This window comes from Ochotona curzoniae, unplaced genomic scaffold, assembly GCF_017591425.1.
Source record: "Ochotona curzoniae isolate NIBS_2020 unplaced genomic scaffold, NIBS_Ocur_1.0 contig_1, whole genome shotgun sequence".
Taxonomy (NCBI): domain Eukaryota; kingdom Metazoa; phylum Chordata; class Mammalia; order Lagomorpha; family Ochotonidae; genus Ochotona; species Ochotona curzoniae.
This window is the reverse complement of record NW_024464918.1, coordinates 3,028,117-3,045,629: the sequence shown is the minus strand read 5'-3', so window position 1 is coordinate 3,045,629 and position 17,513 is coordinate 3,028,117. Positions and strand designations below refer to the sequence as shown.

Genomic DNA, 17,513 nt, shown 5'->3' with positions numbered 1-17,513 from the left:
TTTTTGTTGCCCACTTCCTTTGGCTGTAAGCAGCTTTCTAGGCATGGGCCAATCAGTTTTCCCATTATATTTTGACCCCGTTTGAGTCCTTTTACAATTTTACGAATTGAGACAAATTTAAAAAATGCTATTCATGGGATCCTGTCTGTAAAAGCTGTGTGTCATTTAGAATTCCTATCCTCTAGCCCAGTATTATACTAAAATGTACATCTTATTTTTTTTCATGTGGAAACAGTAGTCTTACCCACTTTCCTGTAGCCCTTGAACCTTTGTGCCCTAATCAGCTATGTAAAGAACAAAATAATTACCAAAAAACCTAACTTCATTCACACAAATACCCTACTGTCCTAGACACTTAAAGTAGGCGGAGATAAAGGGTGAAGCCCCACCCAACCTCCCACCCATCCCAGGTCCCTGATGTGGGGCATGCTCCCAGGGTGCTGCTCAATTAGTTTTGATAATTCAACAGTTCTGAATTGCTGCCAGTCGCCATTCTAAGCACGATGAAATTGCTGCAGAATCCACTGATTGACATAGTCCACCTTAGAGTCTCTGTTTGCCCCGATTTTCGCTGCCAACACATGGCTGGAGTAGTTGATTGATTTGTTATATCCTCTATCTTCTGCTGCGGTACCAGGTGTCCTCTGCAGGTTCCAGTGGACTGCCATATCCTCCATTTGCACCTGGGTATGCTGACCACTGCACTTTCTGAGCCTCTGAGGAGGTTCAGCTTTGAAACTTGCACTACATGGGCAGACCATGGAGTTGAACTTCCTTTCATGGTTGGCGTTCTGAGTCCAGCAGTTCAATTGGGGAGATCCCCAAAGAAACTTGGTCTGAGGTGATCCCAGACCTGATTGTTGTGTGTGCATGCCAGTACAGGGTTTGGCACAGCCCCATTCAGCTGGTGCTTGCATTTGCTGGGTCAGTTCTGTTTCCAGCCCTGTCTTCCACATGAACCAATGTGTGTTGCAGTCCATCCTGATTCTGCCCAGCACACACTCGACCCTCACACAAACCAGTGGGAGCTGCATCCTAATCGGACTGATCTGCACTAACTCCCACCAGGCCCGCCCCCTGCACTGGTTCCTGTGCTTGCCGGTATATACGGCAGACTAGTCCAGTCTGTTCCACATCCCGTTCAGCTCTCATACATGTCAATGGACATTGAAGCCGATTTCAACCCAACCTGGCCCACTATCCAGCTTATACACATGGTGGTGGGTACCAGTCTGTCTAACCATGTCTGCCCTAGATGTTTTTCATGCCCTGGTTTTCATGCTCTCCTGTGGGAGCAGTAACCCAAGAGGAAGGTGCCCACTATTTCCCTACTGGGCCCACTCCCACTCCCGGATCATGCACTTTGTAGGTGGTTCTGCTGTTTAACTTGACAGAATTAGTCCCCAGTGCCAGCATCTGCCAGCTGATGCTGTGGCAAAGCCCACCCAATCCACATCCATTCTGATTTATGCTTACACCAGTAGGGACAGTCAACCAAGCCTGGCTTTTCTTTAGTGGCAGTGGTATTCCAGCAGGGGGACCCTCCACATTTCCCCTGCCAACTTTACCCCCTCCCTACCCGGTTCCTATGTGTGCTGATTGGGCGCTGCAGCCCAATCTGGTATGACCTCCTTTGCCTTGGCATTTGCCAGTGCTATAGCCTGGCCCGTACCCAATTTCAGCTGACGCTGGTGAGGGTTACAGTGTAGCCCAGCCCAGCAGGCACCCGATCCCAGCTGTAACATGTGCTGATATGTGTTGCAGCCGAACCTGGCTTGACCCACACTCTGTCCTGGTGCTCAGATTCACCAGCAGGTGATGTGAACTGGTTCAGCCCGGTTTGCCCCCAACCTATGTCAAATGTATGCCAGTGGGTACCTTTCCCTGGCCTGGTCTGGGCTGCTCCCCATTATGGTTCTTGCGTTTACCTGCAGGGACTGTGTTCTGCCAGAGGAGTTGCCCAGGCTCCTCCATCAGGAACTCTCCCTTTGGCAGTTCTTGCACATACCGGTGAGTTTGTCGGCCAGCCCTACTTAATCCACCTCCTTCCTGGCAGGAACAGTGGCCTTTCCTGACTGGCGTTCAACCCATTCTGGTTCTTACCGTTGGGTGTTACAGCCCAGCCAAGGCTCGTCCATATCCAGACAAGCTCATACATGGCTAAGTAAGGACAGAGACCTAGCCTAGTCTGTCCTCCATCTACCATGGTCCTCCAGAGCACCAAATGTTGCTGGATTCTAGTCCGTCAGATTTCATTCTCAGGGGAAGAATTCTGACCTTGAATTACATAAGAGTTCTAATCAATTTGCATGGGGCTGTGTGAGACAAGTATCTTACATGTATTTTTAATATCGTCCCCAAGTACAGTTTTTGTTGGTTGGTTGCTTTTTTGCTGCTGTTAAACTTGGTCACAATTTGGCAGGGTCAAAAAAGGCAGCTGGATGAACTCCATCCCTATAGGGCACCAGGACTTTTTCCCCCCTCTTTCAGTATTGCGAGGGATGACGAATTAGTGTTAGACACCCTTTCTAGCTTTATGGAGAGATTATTCAGGTTTGTAAGCAGACCGCAATAAAGGCAATTTTTATTTACCTATAAAGGCTTATTTTTTGATGACTTCTTATTTATTTGAAAGAATTACAGAAAGAGATGGAAATAGAGAAATCTTCCATCTGCGGTTCACTCCCCAGATAGCTGCAACAGCTCAGGCCAAGCCAAAGTGAAAAGGCAAGAGCTTCTTCCAGATTTCTCATGGGTAGCTGGTGCCCCAAGTATGAGGATGATTTTCTTCTGTTTTTCCTTGAATCAGAAATGGGTGGCTAATGATGCAAATCAGTGCCCATGTGAGATGCCAGCATTGCAGGAGGCAGCTTTACCCACTCAGCCATAGCACTGACCCAAAGTTTTGTCATGTTTTTTTAAAGTATTATCGGTTAATTGGCTTGAGAGAGTGTGTGTGAGTGCTCCCATCCACTAGTTCATTCCCCAGTTGCGTGCAGTGGCTGGAACTGGGCTACACTGAAGCTGGGAGCCCACAGTTCAGTGCGGTTTTGCTAAGTTAATAGCAGGGGCTCAACTCCCTGAGTCATTACTTATAACTCCCAGAGTGCTTAGTAGCAAGAATTTGGAATTGTGGGAGGAGGTGGGATTTGAACCCTGGCACTCTGGTCCATCATACCAAATTCCCATCTTAAAATAAGGAACTTCCGGGCCTGGCATGAAAGTGTATCAGCTTAAAGTCCTCACCTTGAACCTGCCAAAATCCCATATGGGCTCCGGTTCTAATCCCAGCAGCCCTGCTTCCCATCCAGCTCCCTGCTTGTGGCCTGGGAAAGCAGTCAAGGATGGCCCAGTGCCTTGGGACCCAGCTCCTGAGTGGGGGACCTGGAAAAGGCTCTTGGCTCCCGGCTTCGGATTGGCTCAGTTCCAGCTGTTTTGGCTGGTTGAGGAATGAACCATCGGATGGAATCTCTTCCTCTCTCTCTCTCTCTCCTCCTCTCCGTATACCTGCCTTTTTGATAAAAGTAAATTAAAAAAAATAAGGAACCTCTGAAGAGGGGTGTGTGTGTATAATATGGATATGGAAATGATGATCTGTTTGGTAATCTACTAGTGGAAGCCTTTAAAAAGTCCTAATTGCTAACTTGTATAATATAATTTGTCATCTTTCATAAAAGTCACTATTTATAATCCTTTTTTATCCATTAGCAGAGATGCTTATATTCTGCCTTTGCTAAAATTAGGTTGACTTAACTTATTTTCAACAAAAACATGATGAAGTAAAGTTGATGTGGTAAATCAGGACCAAGAAAAGAACAGTATTCAATTGTGAACTATAATTACTATGCTTGAGTTTGAATTTCATACTGAAATTATTGATAACAGTGATGGAGGTATAAAACATAATTAGTTGTGGTGTGTGTGAAAAGCAGAGTTAGAGATCTTTTATATTGTGGTTGGTGCCCCAAAGAGTCACAGTGGATGAGGCTGAACTTGGCTGAACCAGGACCCTGGAATTCTAGCTGAGTCTTCCCCATGGGTAGCAGTGGCCCCAAGCACTTAGCCCATCTTCTGTTGCCTTCCCAGCTGAGTCGGGCATGGAGTGATCAGATTTGAACCTGCACTCACAGAATGTTGGCATAATGGGCCACAGCTAAACTCAGTATGTCACAGCGTGGGTCTTGGTTGTGTTCTTGTCTGGAGATTCAAGAAATGTATAACTTTTTCATGAGAGTTACAAGTGTCTTAAAAATAATGTAAAATCATCTTGACGTTAAAGTTACTTATTTGTGAGGCAGAGCTAAAGAGACAGACAGATGCCTGCAACATCCAGGGCTGGCCTCTGCTGAAGCTAGAAGCCAGGAACTCATTGTAGATCTACTTGGTGATTGATCTGTCTTCCGTGGTGACTTTACAAGAAATCGGCATGGAGAACAGAGCAGGGACTTGCACCCTGGAACCCTGCTCTGGTGTGTGAACGCCCTCAGCAGGATTTACTTACTGCACTGGATTCCTAACTTTGTTAGACACTCCTGGAGGGGTTGTGAAATACAGATGAAGTTTGTACCTCACATTTTCTATTTGGAGAAGTGAATTTATGTGACTTTCTTGCTAAATTGACATTATGGGTTTAAGGAGGTGCCGCCTCCCCTCCCCCCCACGCGTTTCTTTTTTTTAAGATTTATTTACTTGAAAAGCAGAGTTAGAGAGAAATGTCTTCTGCTTGCTGGTTCACTCTCCCAAATGGCTTGACCTGGGCTTGTCTGAACGAGGAACTTGTTTTGGTTCTCCCAGGTGTGTGTTGGACACAAGGATGGGGCCATCTGCTGCTGTTTTCCCAGATGCGTTAGAAGGGAGCTGGATCTGTGGAACAACTGGAACTCAAACCGGTGTCCATGTGGGAGTGCTGGCATGCAGGTGGAGGCTCTACTCACTCCTCCACAATACTGTCCCTGGGTCAGACAGTTTCAAAGGAAACTCAGCTGGTATATTGGTTGAGCCCATGATGAAGGAAGGTGGTCTGGGTTTGAGCTCCACCTGGGGCCTGCCCCTCGGATGGTGGTATAACTCTTGAAAGCATCTGCTGTCCAGCTCTTTTTATTGCTCCCTGTTGCAGCAAGTAGAAGCCGTTGGGAGAGCAGGTCCTTGCTCCTCAGAGCAGAGGAGGCCTCGCCTTCTGAAGAGGCATTGGGTCCAGAGACCATTATGTAGCTCAGCAAAAATGTAAAAACCACAGTTGAGAAACACTCATGCATTTGAGTTCAGGAAATTATCAGCCCATATGTAAAAGAAGAAAACAGCATGCTCATTAATACAGGTGCAGATAAGCTGTTGTGGAGTGAAGGTAGCGCTCATGACTGAGTCATCATCTGCTTAGATATCATGTTGTTGGTCTGACACCATCTGGCTGTGACAGTTTCTCTTCATCAGCTCATATTGGGGCTATTCCTGAAACCACATGATTTCTAATGTGAATGTCTTTTGTGAGTGGCTTGCAAGTTTCCTGAAATCTGTGTTTTGTATCTTCCCTTCCGGACTCCACATTACACAAAATAGGTGGTAGTAGGTACAGAGAGGATTTAGTAGTCTCACTTGCTTTTAGTTTAGTAGCAATCAGATATTCAAGTTGCTGATACACAGGTAACTTTGGCAGCAAAGATGTTGTGATTTAGTCTCAGAACTCATCTAGAGTCTGACTCTGCACAGTCTGGCGGGATGGAGTGCGGGTCACAGGGTTATCTGCTCTCAGTACTTTGAATTCAGATGTGGTTCATTAGGCACTGCTGCCCCAACCTTTAGGAGCCCACTATATCCACCTAGGCCCGCAGTGGTGGGGGAGGGTAGTCTCCCAGCCATGGGGAAATTACTGCGTTTGCACGTTTGTCATTGTTGAAAGTGAGTGGTCCTATCCCCAGAGGCTGAATGGCTCATTCATCCAGAGACGACTGTGACAGGCGCCGCTCCCCGCTCCCAGCTCCCAGGCCCTCTGAACCAGTCAGTGTGCTCTGCAGACGTTACTGCCTCAGCAGTATTGTAGTAGTGTTTTTAAGGAATGTTTTAGCTTAAGTCACAAATCTTTGCTTTGTCAGTTTGTAGCAGAAATAGGAGAGATGGTTTGAAGAGATCTTCCATTTCAGCCTTAGCTCATCTGTGATCTGCAGTAGAGAATACCTCCTTAGTGACTTTGACTTCAGGGTTGCATCACAGCAACTGATGAGCCTGAATGTCATGTGCTGGGCCGCCTGAGAAGTGGGGACGGGACGGTGCTGGCCAAGCTCATCTCCGCCCCCTTCCTTTTATCCCAGATGCAGTTGGTGGTCTGTAGTACCCTGTTTTTCAAAACATGCTTTCTTAAGACATTAACGTAGTAGATGTTGTAGATTATTTTTCATAAACACGTCTAATTTTAGTTTCTTCCCTTAGTGTAGCATCAAAAGTGTACACTGGGGGGAGTAATGTTTGTTTTTTAAGTTTTGCATTTTAGAATAATTTATCCTAGCTCCCATTTTGCAGTGGTTTTTAAACACACAGAATAGAAATTGACAGCTTTGTAGGCTGCTGTCCTGAGAGTTGCCTCTCTGTTCAGGGGCAGCTGACAGCAGCAGGTGGAACTGGAAGCTCCCAGAAGTATAAGTGTTACCTTGTTGCGGGATTTTGAAGGTCTCAAACATTAGAAGTCCAGCTTTTCAATCTCCCTATGTTTTTATGTTTCAGTTGCCTGCTACTTGGTTTGTTGCTTGTTGTGATTAGACATTGTGGGATTCTGATAGTTAGCAGACTTCTGATGGCTGATCATCCTTGGTTACGGCACTGCAAACAACAGCTTTATAGTGTGTAGTTTTCTCCTGTGCTTATGTGCTTAAGTTGGGTGGAGGAGTAAAAAGCAAAGGTTACTGCCATTGCCCTTGTTTACTCTGGCATTTAAATTTCGGAAAGCATCTCAGTATTCAACTGCCTACGCCTTTATCATTCATAACTCAGTTTGCAGCTGAGGTAAAAAGGTGCCTCAGCACTGATTCAGTTGGACCCTGGTATTGTTATTGTTAATGGAATTGGCAAGCCTGTTCATTTAGAAGCCCAGATTGGTGATCACAGCCTTAGTGGTCACTACAGCACACTGCTGTCTGTGTAACCAGAGCATCAGCAAGGGAGGTGTGTGTAAAACCACCCAGAAAGTGGTTTTAGATTCTGAGAGCTGTGTCATTGAGACAACCGCATGGGAGGGCAAAGATTTCAATTCAGCTGAGGCTGTGTCAGCCAGGAGAGTCTGGCTTCTCACATCTTTGGTGATCCAGCTGAAGGAGAGTTCTCCTACCTGTGACCCAGCATCCCTGTTGACTTCTCCATTTCTTTTCTTTTCTTTTTTTCCTAAAGATTTATTATTTATTTTTATTACAAAGTCGGATATACAGAGAGGAGAGACAGAGAGGAAGATCTTCTATCCGATGATTCAGTCCCCAAGTGACCACAATGGCCTGTGCTGCGTCGATCCAAAGCCAGGAGCCAGGAGCCAGGAGCCTCTTCCTGGTCTCCCATGCGGGTGCAGGATCCCAAGGCCTTGGGCCATCCTCGACTGCTTTCTCAGGCCACAAGCAGGGAGCTGGATGGGAAGTGGAGCTGCCGGGATTAGAACTGGTGCCCATATGGGATCCCGGCGTGTTCAAGGCGAGGACTTCAGCCGCTAAGCTATGCCTCTGGGCCCAGACTTCTCCATTTCTAATGAGAATGATCTTGGATTATTTTTATATTACCTTTACACTAATTTTTAAATTTGACGAGTATGATTTTGTTCCAGTAAGACTCATCATGCCTTAAGTGAATGTCTGTTCACCTGTCAAACTAGAATAGCAACTTGGAGTGTTGACTTCTTTCCTTGAAGCATGGCTAGACAATGAGTTTTTATTTCAAGATGCCAGAAGTTCCAAATGCCCGTGGTTCCTCGGTTCTGCTACCAGCCTATGGTGTGATTCGTATCTGTGTGGTTTACAGAGCTTAAAAATGTGTTTTTAGAACAGATAATCGATCTGTTGGAAGGGAGGTGCTGCTGGCACTCTTGTCTTCTGGACAGGTCAAGGGTGGGGATGGGCAGATGCTTGTTTTTTTCAGCAGTCAAGAGAAGAATGTTCAAAGATCTTACTGTCTTGTTCCTCCTTACTAGGTTGCCAATCTGGCCTGTTCCATCTCAAACAATGAGGAAGGAGTGAAGCTTGTTCGAATGTCTGCCAGCCAGCTGGAAGCCCTCTGTCCTCAGGTAAAGTCCAAGTACCAACTTTGCAGTAGTTCCACTTTTGGTACTGATTATTGGTAATAATTTTGTTTTATTATTAAACCAGACTGTAAATCAAAACTTGGGGATGTACCACCGAGGCACAGCCTAAATGTTTTGGAGAAATTTAATGTCATTTCTTCTTGACATCACCTATTAATGCTTCCTTATCCTCTCTAATTGAAGCTGTAACGTGTGCCTTCCTTGACCATAATAGCAGCCCTGCTTCTGGGAATCACAGCAGCTGCCCAACTGAACTCCGTCACAGTGACCTTTGTTGGGGTGCTTTTGAGGCAGCCGGGTGCTAGAGCTATTTCCCTTCCTCTGTGTAGTTCTGTAGCCTTAGGATTCTCCGATTAATAACTCAACCAGCTACTGAAGTAAAAACTTGAGAATGCATCTCTACTAATAATAGCACATTGGAAGCCTGGTGATTATGCTAGGTTAAGCATCTGGCACTCCACAAAGACTCTGAAGCACATATAACAACAAGTACTTTTTAAGTGCCCAGTATGTTGTCTGCCTCCTGCAAGGGGAGCCCCGTGTTTGTGAGGTCTGATACTCTTCACCACTTACATGGATCTCTAAGCAACCTAAGTGGTGTTTCTATGGGCGAGGCTGCCTCTCCGCTTTGTCAGGTGGAGAATGCTCACGATGCGCTCTGAGGACTTAGGTAGCCTCTCTCCAAGCTTCCGGCTGTATGGCAGTGGTTACCACCAAAGAGCAGAGTAAGCAGAGAACTGAAAGGCTGGAGTACAGGTCACAGGGTGAACTTCCTATGTTGTGTCTCCAGGCAACTGTAAAACAAACTGCTTGTGACTTGGATACTTTCATGTGTATAATATATGACATTCAGGGTAGTGCCATAATTCAGTCAGCCTGACTTGTTTATCCAAAAAACTGTTTTGCAGGCTAGTTAGGGTGTGGATTCCCAACCATATGGATGACTTTGTTATATTCTGATGTACCCACCTTTAATCCAGTAATAAAAATCCACCAGGGCTTGACCACTATATATCTCAGAATAGTTGGTGTACCACCACCCTCAAACTCTAGGGGAGGATCAAGTCGATTGTGATAAATGTGGTGTGTACTTCTGGAGATTGATGTCTGTTGCTCCAGTTTGCCATTTTACTTTGTTGTTTTACTTTGTTGTTAATGTTGTTGGTTCTCCATTTGGTGTTGAAATGCTTGAAAAGCGACAGTGCTTCCACATATCTGCTGAAACAGATGGTACCATACGCTGATCACACCTACCAAGAGTATTTATATAAATGATATTAAAGCCCGGGGAAAAGAAGAATCCCATGGAGACTGTAGTAGAACCTAATGAAAATTGGGAGTGTGCACAAACACGTGTGGTGGGTCCCTGTCACCCAGGGTTGAGCTGTCAGAAGGCCTCATTGCTGCCTATGCTTTGCAGATTTCTCTTAATCAGACTGGGATGAATCTGTTTTAACAACCAGTGCTCACCGTGGGACTGGGTGTGATTGTTCTCCAGGTTCCCAGGTCCAGGCATGGCAGATAGCATGAGGTACTTCTAAGTATGATAATGGAAGGCTGGTCAGAATGTGTCACTTATTTTCAGTGAGGCAGCTGGGGCTTCTCTGGCCCCACTGATACTTTCATTAATTTTAAATGGAGGTCCACAATTTAATTTTTAAAACTCAAGTGTCAATTTGAAGCAAACGGTAGCCCATTTGAATTAGTTAAAAGTTCTGAGAGTCTTTGGAGGGAATGAGTCAAGCTTGGTAGAGGACCTGCCCTGGGATGTGGCTGGTGGCTGTCACTCTGCACTGAAGGCTTTGGTGAAGGTTCCCCTTGGACCCTGTGTGGCAGTGACCCTAAGCCATGTGGCTCCTACTCCTGGTGTTTCCTTTCACAGCCTGGACAGATTAACCAGTCAAAGTTAGTCCGCTGACTTGGAAGGTTAGGTTCACTAGGACTTTGAGATCATCTTTCAAATGTAGCAGTGTAGAAACGCAAGTTAATTACACCAAAGTGTGTGTTTACTGGATGCCTTGCATTGACACATGGCCACTGTGGGAGATCACCCCTGGATCTCTGCCTGCATAGCCCACATAGGAGCCCTGGGCTAACAGACCCCAACGTGGCCTGTTCAATGGGCATGCAACAAGAGCTATCTGCTGCATCTCAGTCTCTCTTCCCCACTCTGCTATCACCTGCTTTGTAAACAACTCTAGGAAGTTAAATGTTATATTCATTCTGCTTTTCAGCATGTAAGGAGTCTGCCCTGAGATACAGTTTCCTGTGCTTCGTGACCTTTAACTTCATTGGAGGGTCTAGAGAGATCGACATATCTGTTAGCCAGTCAGATTGTTGTTGGCTGAAAGTAGGCAGGAACGCCCTTCTGCCTGCCCCTTCATGCTTTATAAGCTTGTGACTTCAATCAAATAAGCCCACATCCTTCACCAGCAGTTTGTCTCCAGTGTTTGTGCTGTGGAAGAGCACTCACCCATCAGTGGTCTCAGGAGACTTCTGGACAGAGGATGGCTAAGAACGCACAGCTTCATGCGGCTATGCCACAACAGCATTATCACCCCACCCCCCCCCCCCCCCCCCCCACACACACAGTTTGTAGTGTGTGTACCTGTACCTCATTACTCTTGTCTGGCAGGAAGAAATGATAGGTGGAACTGCTAGAGGAGTTTCCATTCCCATACATTTGTCCTTTCCACCTCCACTGCACCTAGATGCAGTGTGGTCACTTTGTAAGGCTTGTGTACTGTATTGTTGCCTTGTGAGGTCTGATATCTGCTTCAAAAAATTTGAAAATTATTTACTATTCATTTTTTGTAAATGTTTGGGAGAATTTACCAGTGAAGCCCGGTACTAGTTGATATTCTCCATCTGGGCCTAAAGTTTGCCTTGTGGGAAGGTTTGCAACAGTGGAGTCAGTTTTTTTTGTAGCGCCATTCGGGTTTTCTGTTAATCTTGAGTGAGCTTTTAGTAATAATGTTTTTTTGTTGTTGTTGTTGTTAATTTCTGTTCCTTACTATGTTTTTCTTTTTGCTTGCAGAGGTATAATTTCCCCTTTTCCTGGTTTCTAAAATTGGAAGCTTTTAGCTCATGAACTTTTGAGATTTTCCTCTTTTCTAATGTATCATTTAAAATTTGTCATACTATAAATATTTTTCAGAGTACTTTTTTAGCTACCTTCCACAAATCTTGGTCATGTTGTGTTAAATAGTGTGCTTAGGGTGATCCAGAAAGACTAAAAATGTGAGAGCTATGCAGAGACAGTGAACTCCATGGGTGGCAAAGAGTAGCGTGCTGCCTACAAAGGGAGTGGCAAGTGCAGGGCGCTGAGGAAGGATGGTGAATGTCTAGCGGAAGTTGTCAGGGATAACTTTGCCGCTTGTGGTAAGTTCTGGAGTTTTGCTTTGAGTGAAACAGGAAACCATAGCTGAATTTCAGTAGAAGAGTGACATGACCTGACTTAGATAGAAACAAGAGCTCACAGATAGAAGCAGAAACTTTTCTGGAAGCTGTGGTTTGTAGAGCAATAACCACAAATGTCCATTTGCTAATCTCCTGAATGTGTGACTCTTACACGTAACACAGATGTGGTAATGAGTACCTAGATGAATGGCCTAGATAGCTTTAAATGGGAATCCTGGGTTATCCAGGAGTGCCCCACCCCATTGTAAGCACACTGTCTGTGTCAGGGAGGAAACCGTGCATGCCACAGGGCCCAGCACAGTAGCCTAGTAGCTAAAATAGTCGCCTTGGCAACTGTCGGGATCCAATATGGGCACTGGTTTGCATCCCAGATGGTCCACTTTCCTTCCAGCTCTCTGCTTGTGGCCTGGGAAAGCAGTCTGAGGATGGCTGAAAACTCTGAGACCCTGTACCTGCTTGGGATATCTGTAAGAAGCTCCTAGCTTCAGATGGGCTTAGCTCCAGCCATTGCGGGTGCTTGGGGAATGAACCAGCAGATGAAAGATCATTCTCTCTGTCTCTCCTTCTCTCTGTAAATCTGACTTTTCAATAAAAGCAAATAACTCTTTAAAAAGAAGAGTGCCACAGATTCAGGTGATGTGATGATGACTCAGGTTTTATGGCTGTAAACCATGCAGTGCAGACTTTTCCAGAATCCAGAAAGAACACTGCTCTGATGACAATTGATTTTTAGGCTTATAAGATCCACTTCAAAATTCTGGTCCCCAAAACTGTGAGGTAATGTTTTGGTGGTGTTCTGAGTTACTGGGTACATGGTGATTTATTATAACAGCCATGGAGAACGTAAGAAGATACTATTGTATTGATCCCAGTCAGAACAGGAGATAGGTGCTAAAACCTCATTAGAGTCTGGTTATTCTGTGAAAGTAGAATTTATTGAAGTATTAGATGTCAAGTGGGACAGAGAGAGAATTGGCAAAATTTTAGGGACTTGGACCTAAGCAGCAGGAAGCACAGAGCTGCCGTTTGTTTGGATGAGGAATATATAAGGAGCTCAGGTTTAGACATGTTCAGTTTAAGGTACCTCTTAAACAGGCAAGATGCAGTGTTGGGATCATGGACGAGGTCTGGATCATCAGTTGTATACACAGATTCACTAGTGCATGGGCCTAAGCCAGGAGTCTGGGTGGAGTTCCCAAAGAAGTAAGTATAGAGAAAATGTCTGGGGATGGTGTGGAGTTCTCTGACACACTGCCTGGGGAAAGGCGAGCACTGTCCAGCGTAGAATGGAGAAGAGTTACTACGACCAGAAGACATCAGAAGCTAAGTGAGAAAAAATGTGTTTATAAGAAGAGTGATGATTGGTTTCAGATGACTGAAGAATTGAGACCTGAGAGTTGATCCCTGGACTAGTCCCCATACAGAGATCATCATCAGTGATCTTTGCCAAGAGAGACTTATGCAGAGCGTGAGTAGATGGGTGGCATGTAAAGATGTTCTCATCTGATCACATTCATTTTCTCATTTAAGCCAGGAGCAGAGGTGTTTGGGTTTTTGGAGAGGGCAGGAAACAGCCATTCAGAGTCCAGTCTTAAAGAGTGCTGGGAGGCTGACCAGACCAAGAAGTGTAGCGCTCTTGCTGTGTCTGGCTTCAGGATTCCACGTCGAGTGTGTAAGAATTTTCCAGGCAGTCCTATTCACGATGTCTGAGAGAAGGAAATCATGCATTTTATTTTGGACATGCTCAGTTGGAAAGACCTACCATATCCAAGCAGAGGTTTGTGGTGTGGAGTTGGGCCGCGGGTCAGACCCCATGGGAGCTGGCCTCAGAGGAAGATGTGGGGGTAGTTGGCAGGATCAGAAGCAAGGCAAGGATGGCCATCCCCACCACCTGTATGCAGCATTGTGCTGGGAGTGCCAGCCAATAGCAGCATGTTGTAAAGCTGTGATCTAATCCAGCCATAATACGCGCCTGGCTTTGGGCTCTCTGCAGATTTGATGACAGTGAATAGAAGCTCAAGTCAGTTTGCATTTCTTTGATTACAAATCATAGAAACTTTCTGTTCCAGTTTTTGAATGATTTATACATCACTTTGGATAAGACGTCCATTTATTTTCCTTCAGATATTTTCATATTTTCACTGATGTACCTAACAGTATATATTTATATAAAAACATATTCAAACACCAATACAGATGTGATCAGATTTATAAGTTGACATCTTGTGAATATGCCATTTCGAGATAGATTCTAAGACATGTTTCTGTTTAAATATTTTAGCTTAATTTTAATTATCTGGAGACAGTATACATTTTAGCATTGTACAGAATTTGAGTAATAAATGATGTAAAAGGTGAAGCTTTGGTGCCATTTTTTCTCCAAATAGATCATCAAATGTAAAAATAATTACATTCCCTGGTTACTGATGATGTCATTCTTACACACTGAATTCTGTATGAAGGATTCTGTTTTTAATTTTTTTTTAAGATTTATTTTATTTTTATTGGAAAAGCAGATATACTTACTTTTGCTTTATCTTGCATTTAGCCATCTCTTTCTCTTTAATATTTATATTTATTTATACCTATAATTTTATTTTATTTTTATTACAAAGTCAGATATATAGAGAGAGGAGGAAAGACAGAGAAGAAGATCTTCATTCCAATGATTCACTCCCCAAGTGACTGCAACTGCTGGTGCTGTGCCAATCCGAAGCCGGGAGCTAGGAGCTCTTCTCGGTCTCCAATGTGGGTGCAGGGTCCCAAGGCTTTGGGCCATCCTCGACTGCTTTCCCAGGCCACAAGCAGAGAGCTGGATGGGAAGTGGAGCTGCCGGGATTAGAATCGGTGCCCATATGGCACATTCAAGGCGAGGGCTTTAGCCACTAGGCCACTGTGCCGGGCCTCTATTTTTATTTAAGAGGCAGTGTTACAGACAGAGAAGGAGAGACTGAAAGGTATTTTCCATCCATTTCTTCACTCCCAAAATGAATCTGAGCCAGTCTAATTCCAGGAGCTTGCCCTGTTTTCCGTGTGGTTGCTGGGGCCCAAGGATGTAAGCCATCCGCTGCTGACTTCCCGGGCCACCAACAGGGAGTAGGATTGGAAGTGGACTATCTGGGACATGAAACAGTGCTCAGATGTGGCGCTGACTCCTGGCCATCTCTTCATTCCCTTACTCTCTGTCCCCGTGGTTTTCTTGGCTATTCTCAGCCATTTATTTTGTTGCTAATTTTTGAATGAATGTGCAAGTCTTTCTACCTCCCAGTATAGTGTTTTTCCATTTATTCAAGATGGGTTAATCTGACTCATGGAAGTGTGCTACTTCCTGCCTCCCCTTCCGTTGTGTTTGATAGCTTGCATCTCACATACTTCATATTCACTGTTTTTCTGAAGGTCTGACAATCCTTTCACCTCCTGTTCCCCTGCCATGCATACATAGAAAGACTGCTGCTTGTTAACTCTGTTGTCTCCTGCAGTATTAATGGGTCTGTTTTGTAAGTGCATGCTCAGTTGACAGAGTAGTTTCCTATATAAGCAGATTTCCTGTGCCCTTAAAGTGATGGGCTCAGCTGCTAATGGGTTTTGTTATTATTTCCATTTCTGATCTCATATTATTGGCTAAAATGTTCATTCCTTTGCTGTTCAACTTGTGGTAGCAATAAATGTACTGATTAGTACTATCTTTTTAAGGTAAATGATTAGTTTTACAGCAAAGTATCTAACATAGTTAGATATTATTTAACATAGTTCTTATGGAAGTATTTTTTCTGTTCCTAGTTTACTGAGAGTTGTGTGAGTATTTTTTTAACCAAATGTAAACAATTTGTGATCAGCATGAGACAGTTCACCTTAAACGGGGTGCTTTGTACCCATACTGTATGAAGTAAGTTACAAAATAAGGAGAACACAATCTCTTTGAACTAGAAATTTTGTTTTTAATCCATAATTAATTCCTTACACATGCTTATTTGACTCTCTAGCCAAACATTCCTTCCGTGTTGAAAAAGTTGATGGGTTGGTAAAGTCATGAGTTAATGAAGAGGGCTCGTCCGCTCGGCTGGTGACGAAGGAAGGGCATGGGAAGAGGTGGAGGAGCCAGCCAGGCCAAAGGGTGGGAAGACCACACTGTGCCTACACCCAAATCCACTGCAGCCATTTGGGGAGTGAACTGAAGGAGGGAATATCATTTTCTTTCTCCTTCTTCACTATAAATAAACCAATCTTAGGAAGAAAGTGGGGAAATCTGTAAATTCAGAATTACCAAAAGATGGGAATAAGGAAAGTTTGAAGGAAATGGGGAATGACTACTTTAGGTAGATTCCTTTTAGCGTGATGAGAATGTTCTAACATGAAGTGTCACGAAGTGTAGACAATGAAGAACTTGAATTGCCTGCTTACATGGCACTAAGACTCAAAAGTTTATTCTTAAACTTAAAACAGTTTTCATGTAACATTTTATATATTAAATATGCCTTCACTGAAAACTAAATGCTTAAAATTGGAATACTGTGTATTTTTCATGGATACCAAAATTATTGATAAGAGTGAATAGCCAAAAGAAATTTAGGTGTCTAATAGTCAGTTACTGTTTTTATGTGTGCTTGATGATACAGACAACTATTTAGAATTAGTAACAAGAATAAATTAAACCAAAGCTTTGTGATGCTCATATCTCATCAAATTTGGGGCCTCAGACTGAGTCCCACCCTACCTCTGATTTAGCTTCCTGCTCACTCTGGGAGGCAGCAGGTGGTGGCATAAGTACTTGCATTGCTGGCTTTGACTTGCCCTAGCCCTGGCTTGGGGTGCAGGTGAAGAGTGAATTAGCAAGAGGAAGATCAGTCAATCTCTCCCCCCTCCTCAAATCCAGAAAATTTGACTTAGTAAGAGAGTTGGTTCTGTGTAGCATATGCTTGTAACTGTATAATTTGGGCTGTGTTGACATATATCTCTATACAAGCTGAAAAAATTTTGATACATAATCTTACTACCTAACACTTCTTCTTCATATTCATAGTCATGTTGAAGTGCGTGATGTTCTGTGTTGTGGTGAAATTCATGTAAAACAGAGTCATTGCCATCTATGAAATGATTCCCATCTGCGTTTTTGCAAGAAATTGAGAAAAGCAAACAATGAACTTTGATCTGTTACAGGTTATCAATGCTGCCTTGGCTCTAGCAGCCAAACCCCAGAGCAAGCTGGCACAGGAGAACATGGACCTCTTCAAGGAGCACTGGGAGAAGCAGGTGCGCGTTCTCACGGATGCTGTGGATGACATTACTTCCATTGATGACTTCTTGGCTGTCTCAGGTAATGAGCTGGTTCCCCAGAGAAGCACGTAAGGATGGCCATAATTGCTTTGATCGAAGTCACAATAATGGACAAATGAATGCTCCCAAGTCTGGGCCAGTAGGTTATTCCAGCAATAATATGCTGGTTTTCATTTTCATTAATTAAAAAAAAAACAAAACAAAAAAAGCCTGCCACTGACTGCTGAGCAGCAGGAGGTGAGGTTGGAGCTGTTCGCTGGTCAGGCTGGTCTGATGCTGTGGGCAGGAAGGAGGAAAGTGGTTGAGGAGGGCTTTCCTTGCTCGAGCCGTGTGTAGCCTCATCTGTGGCCTGTGGGCATGGGAGCCATCACCCCTTTTGCTGCCACAACCCCTGGAGGGAACATGGGCCTAGACTGCCAGGCTGTAGTTCTTCCTCGTGAGCCCAGGAGTCTTAGGAAAGAAAGGATTCCCAGTGCCACCCTCTTTGATTCCTTCTCCAGCAATGTTCTCCTTGTGGTTAGCCCTGTGATGTCTGAGATGATCATAATTT

The 17,513-nt window shown here is 44.4% G+C and overlaps 1 protein-coding gene across 2 annotated transcripts in view; it reads left to right on the top strand.

The window, feature by feature from the left end:
- CTNNA1 (catenin alpha 1) overlaps positions 1–17,513 on the top strand; it is a 141,634-nt gene that overhangs the window by 110,493 nt on the left and 13,628 nt on the right. For both annotated transcript variants that reach the window (XM_040977893.1, XM_040977982.1), the window contains exons 10-11: positions 8,159–8,251; positions 16,847–17,003. In XM_040977893.1, the coding sequence (XP_040833827.1) occupies positions 8,159–8,251; positions 16,847–17,003 (250 nt within the window). The remainder of the gene's footprint in view (positions 1–8,158; positions 8,252–16,846; positions 17,004–17,513) is intronic.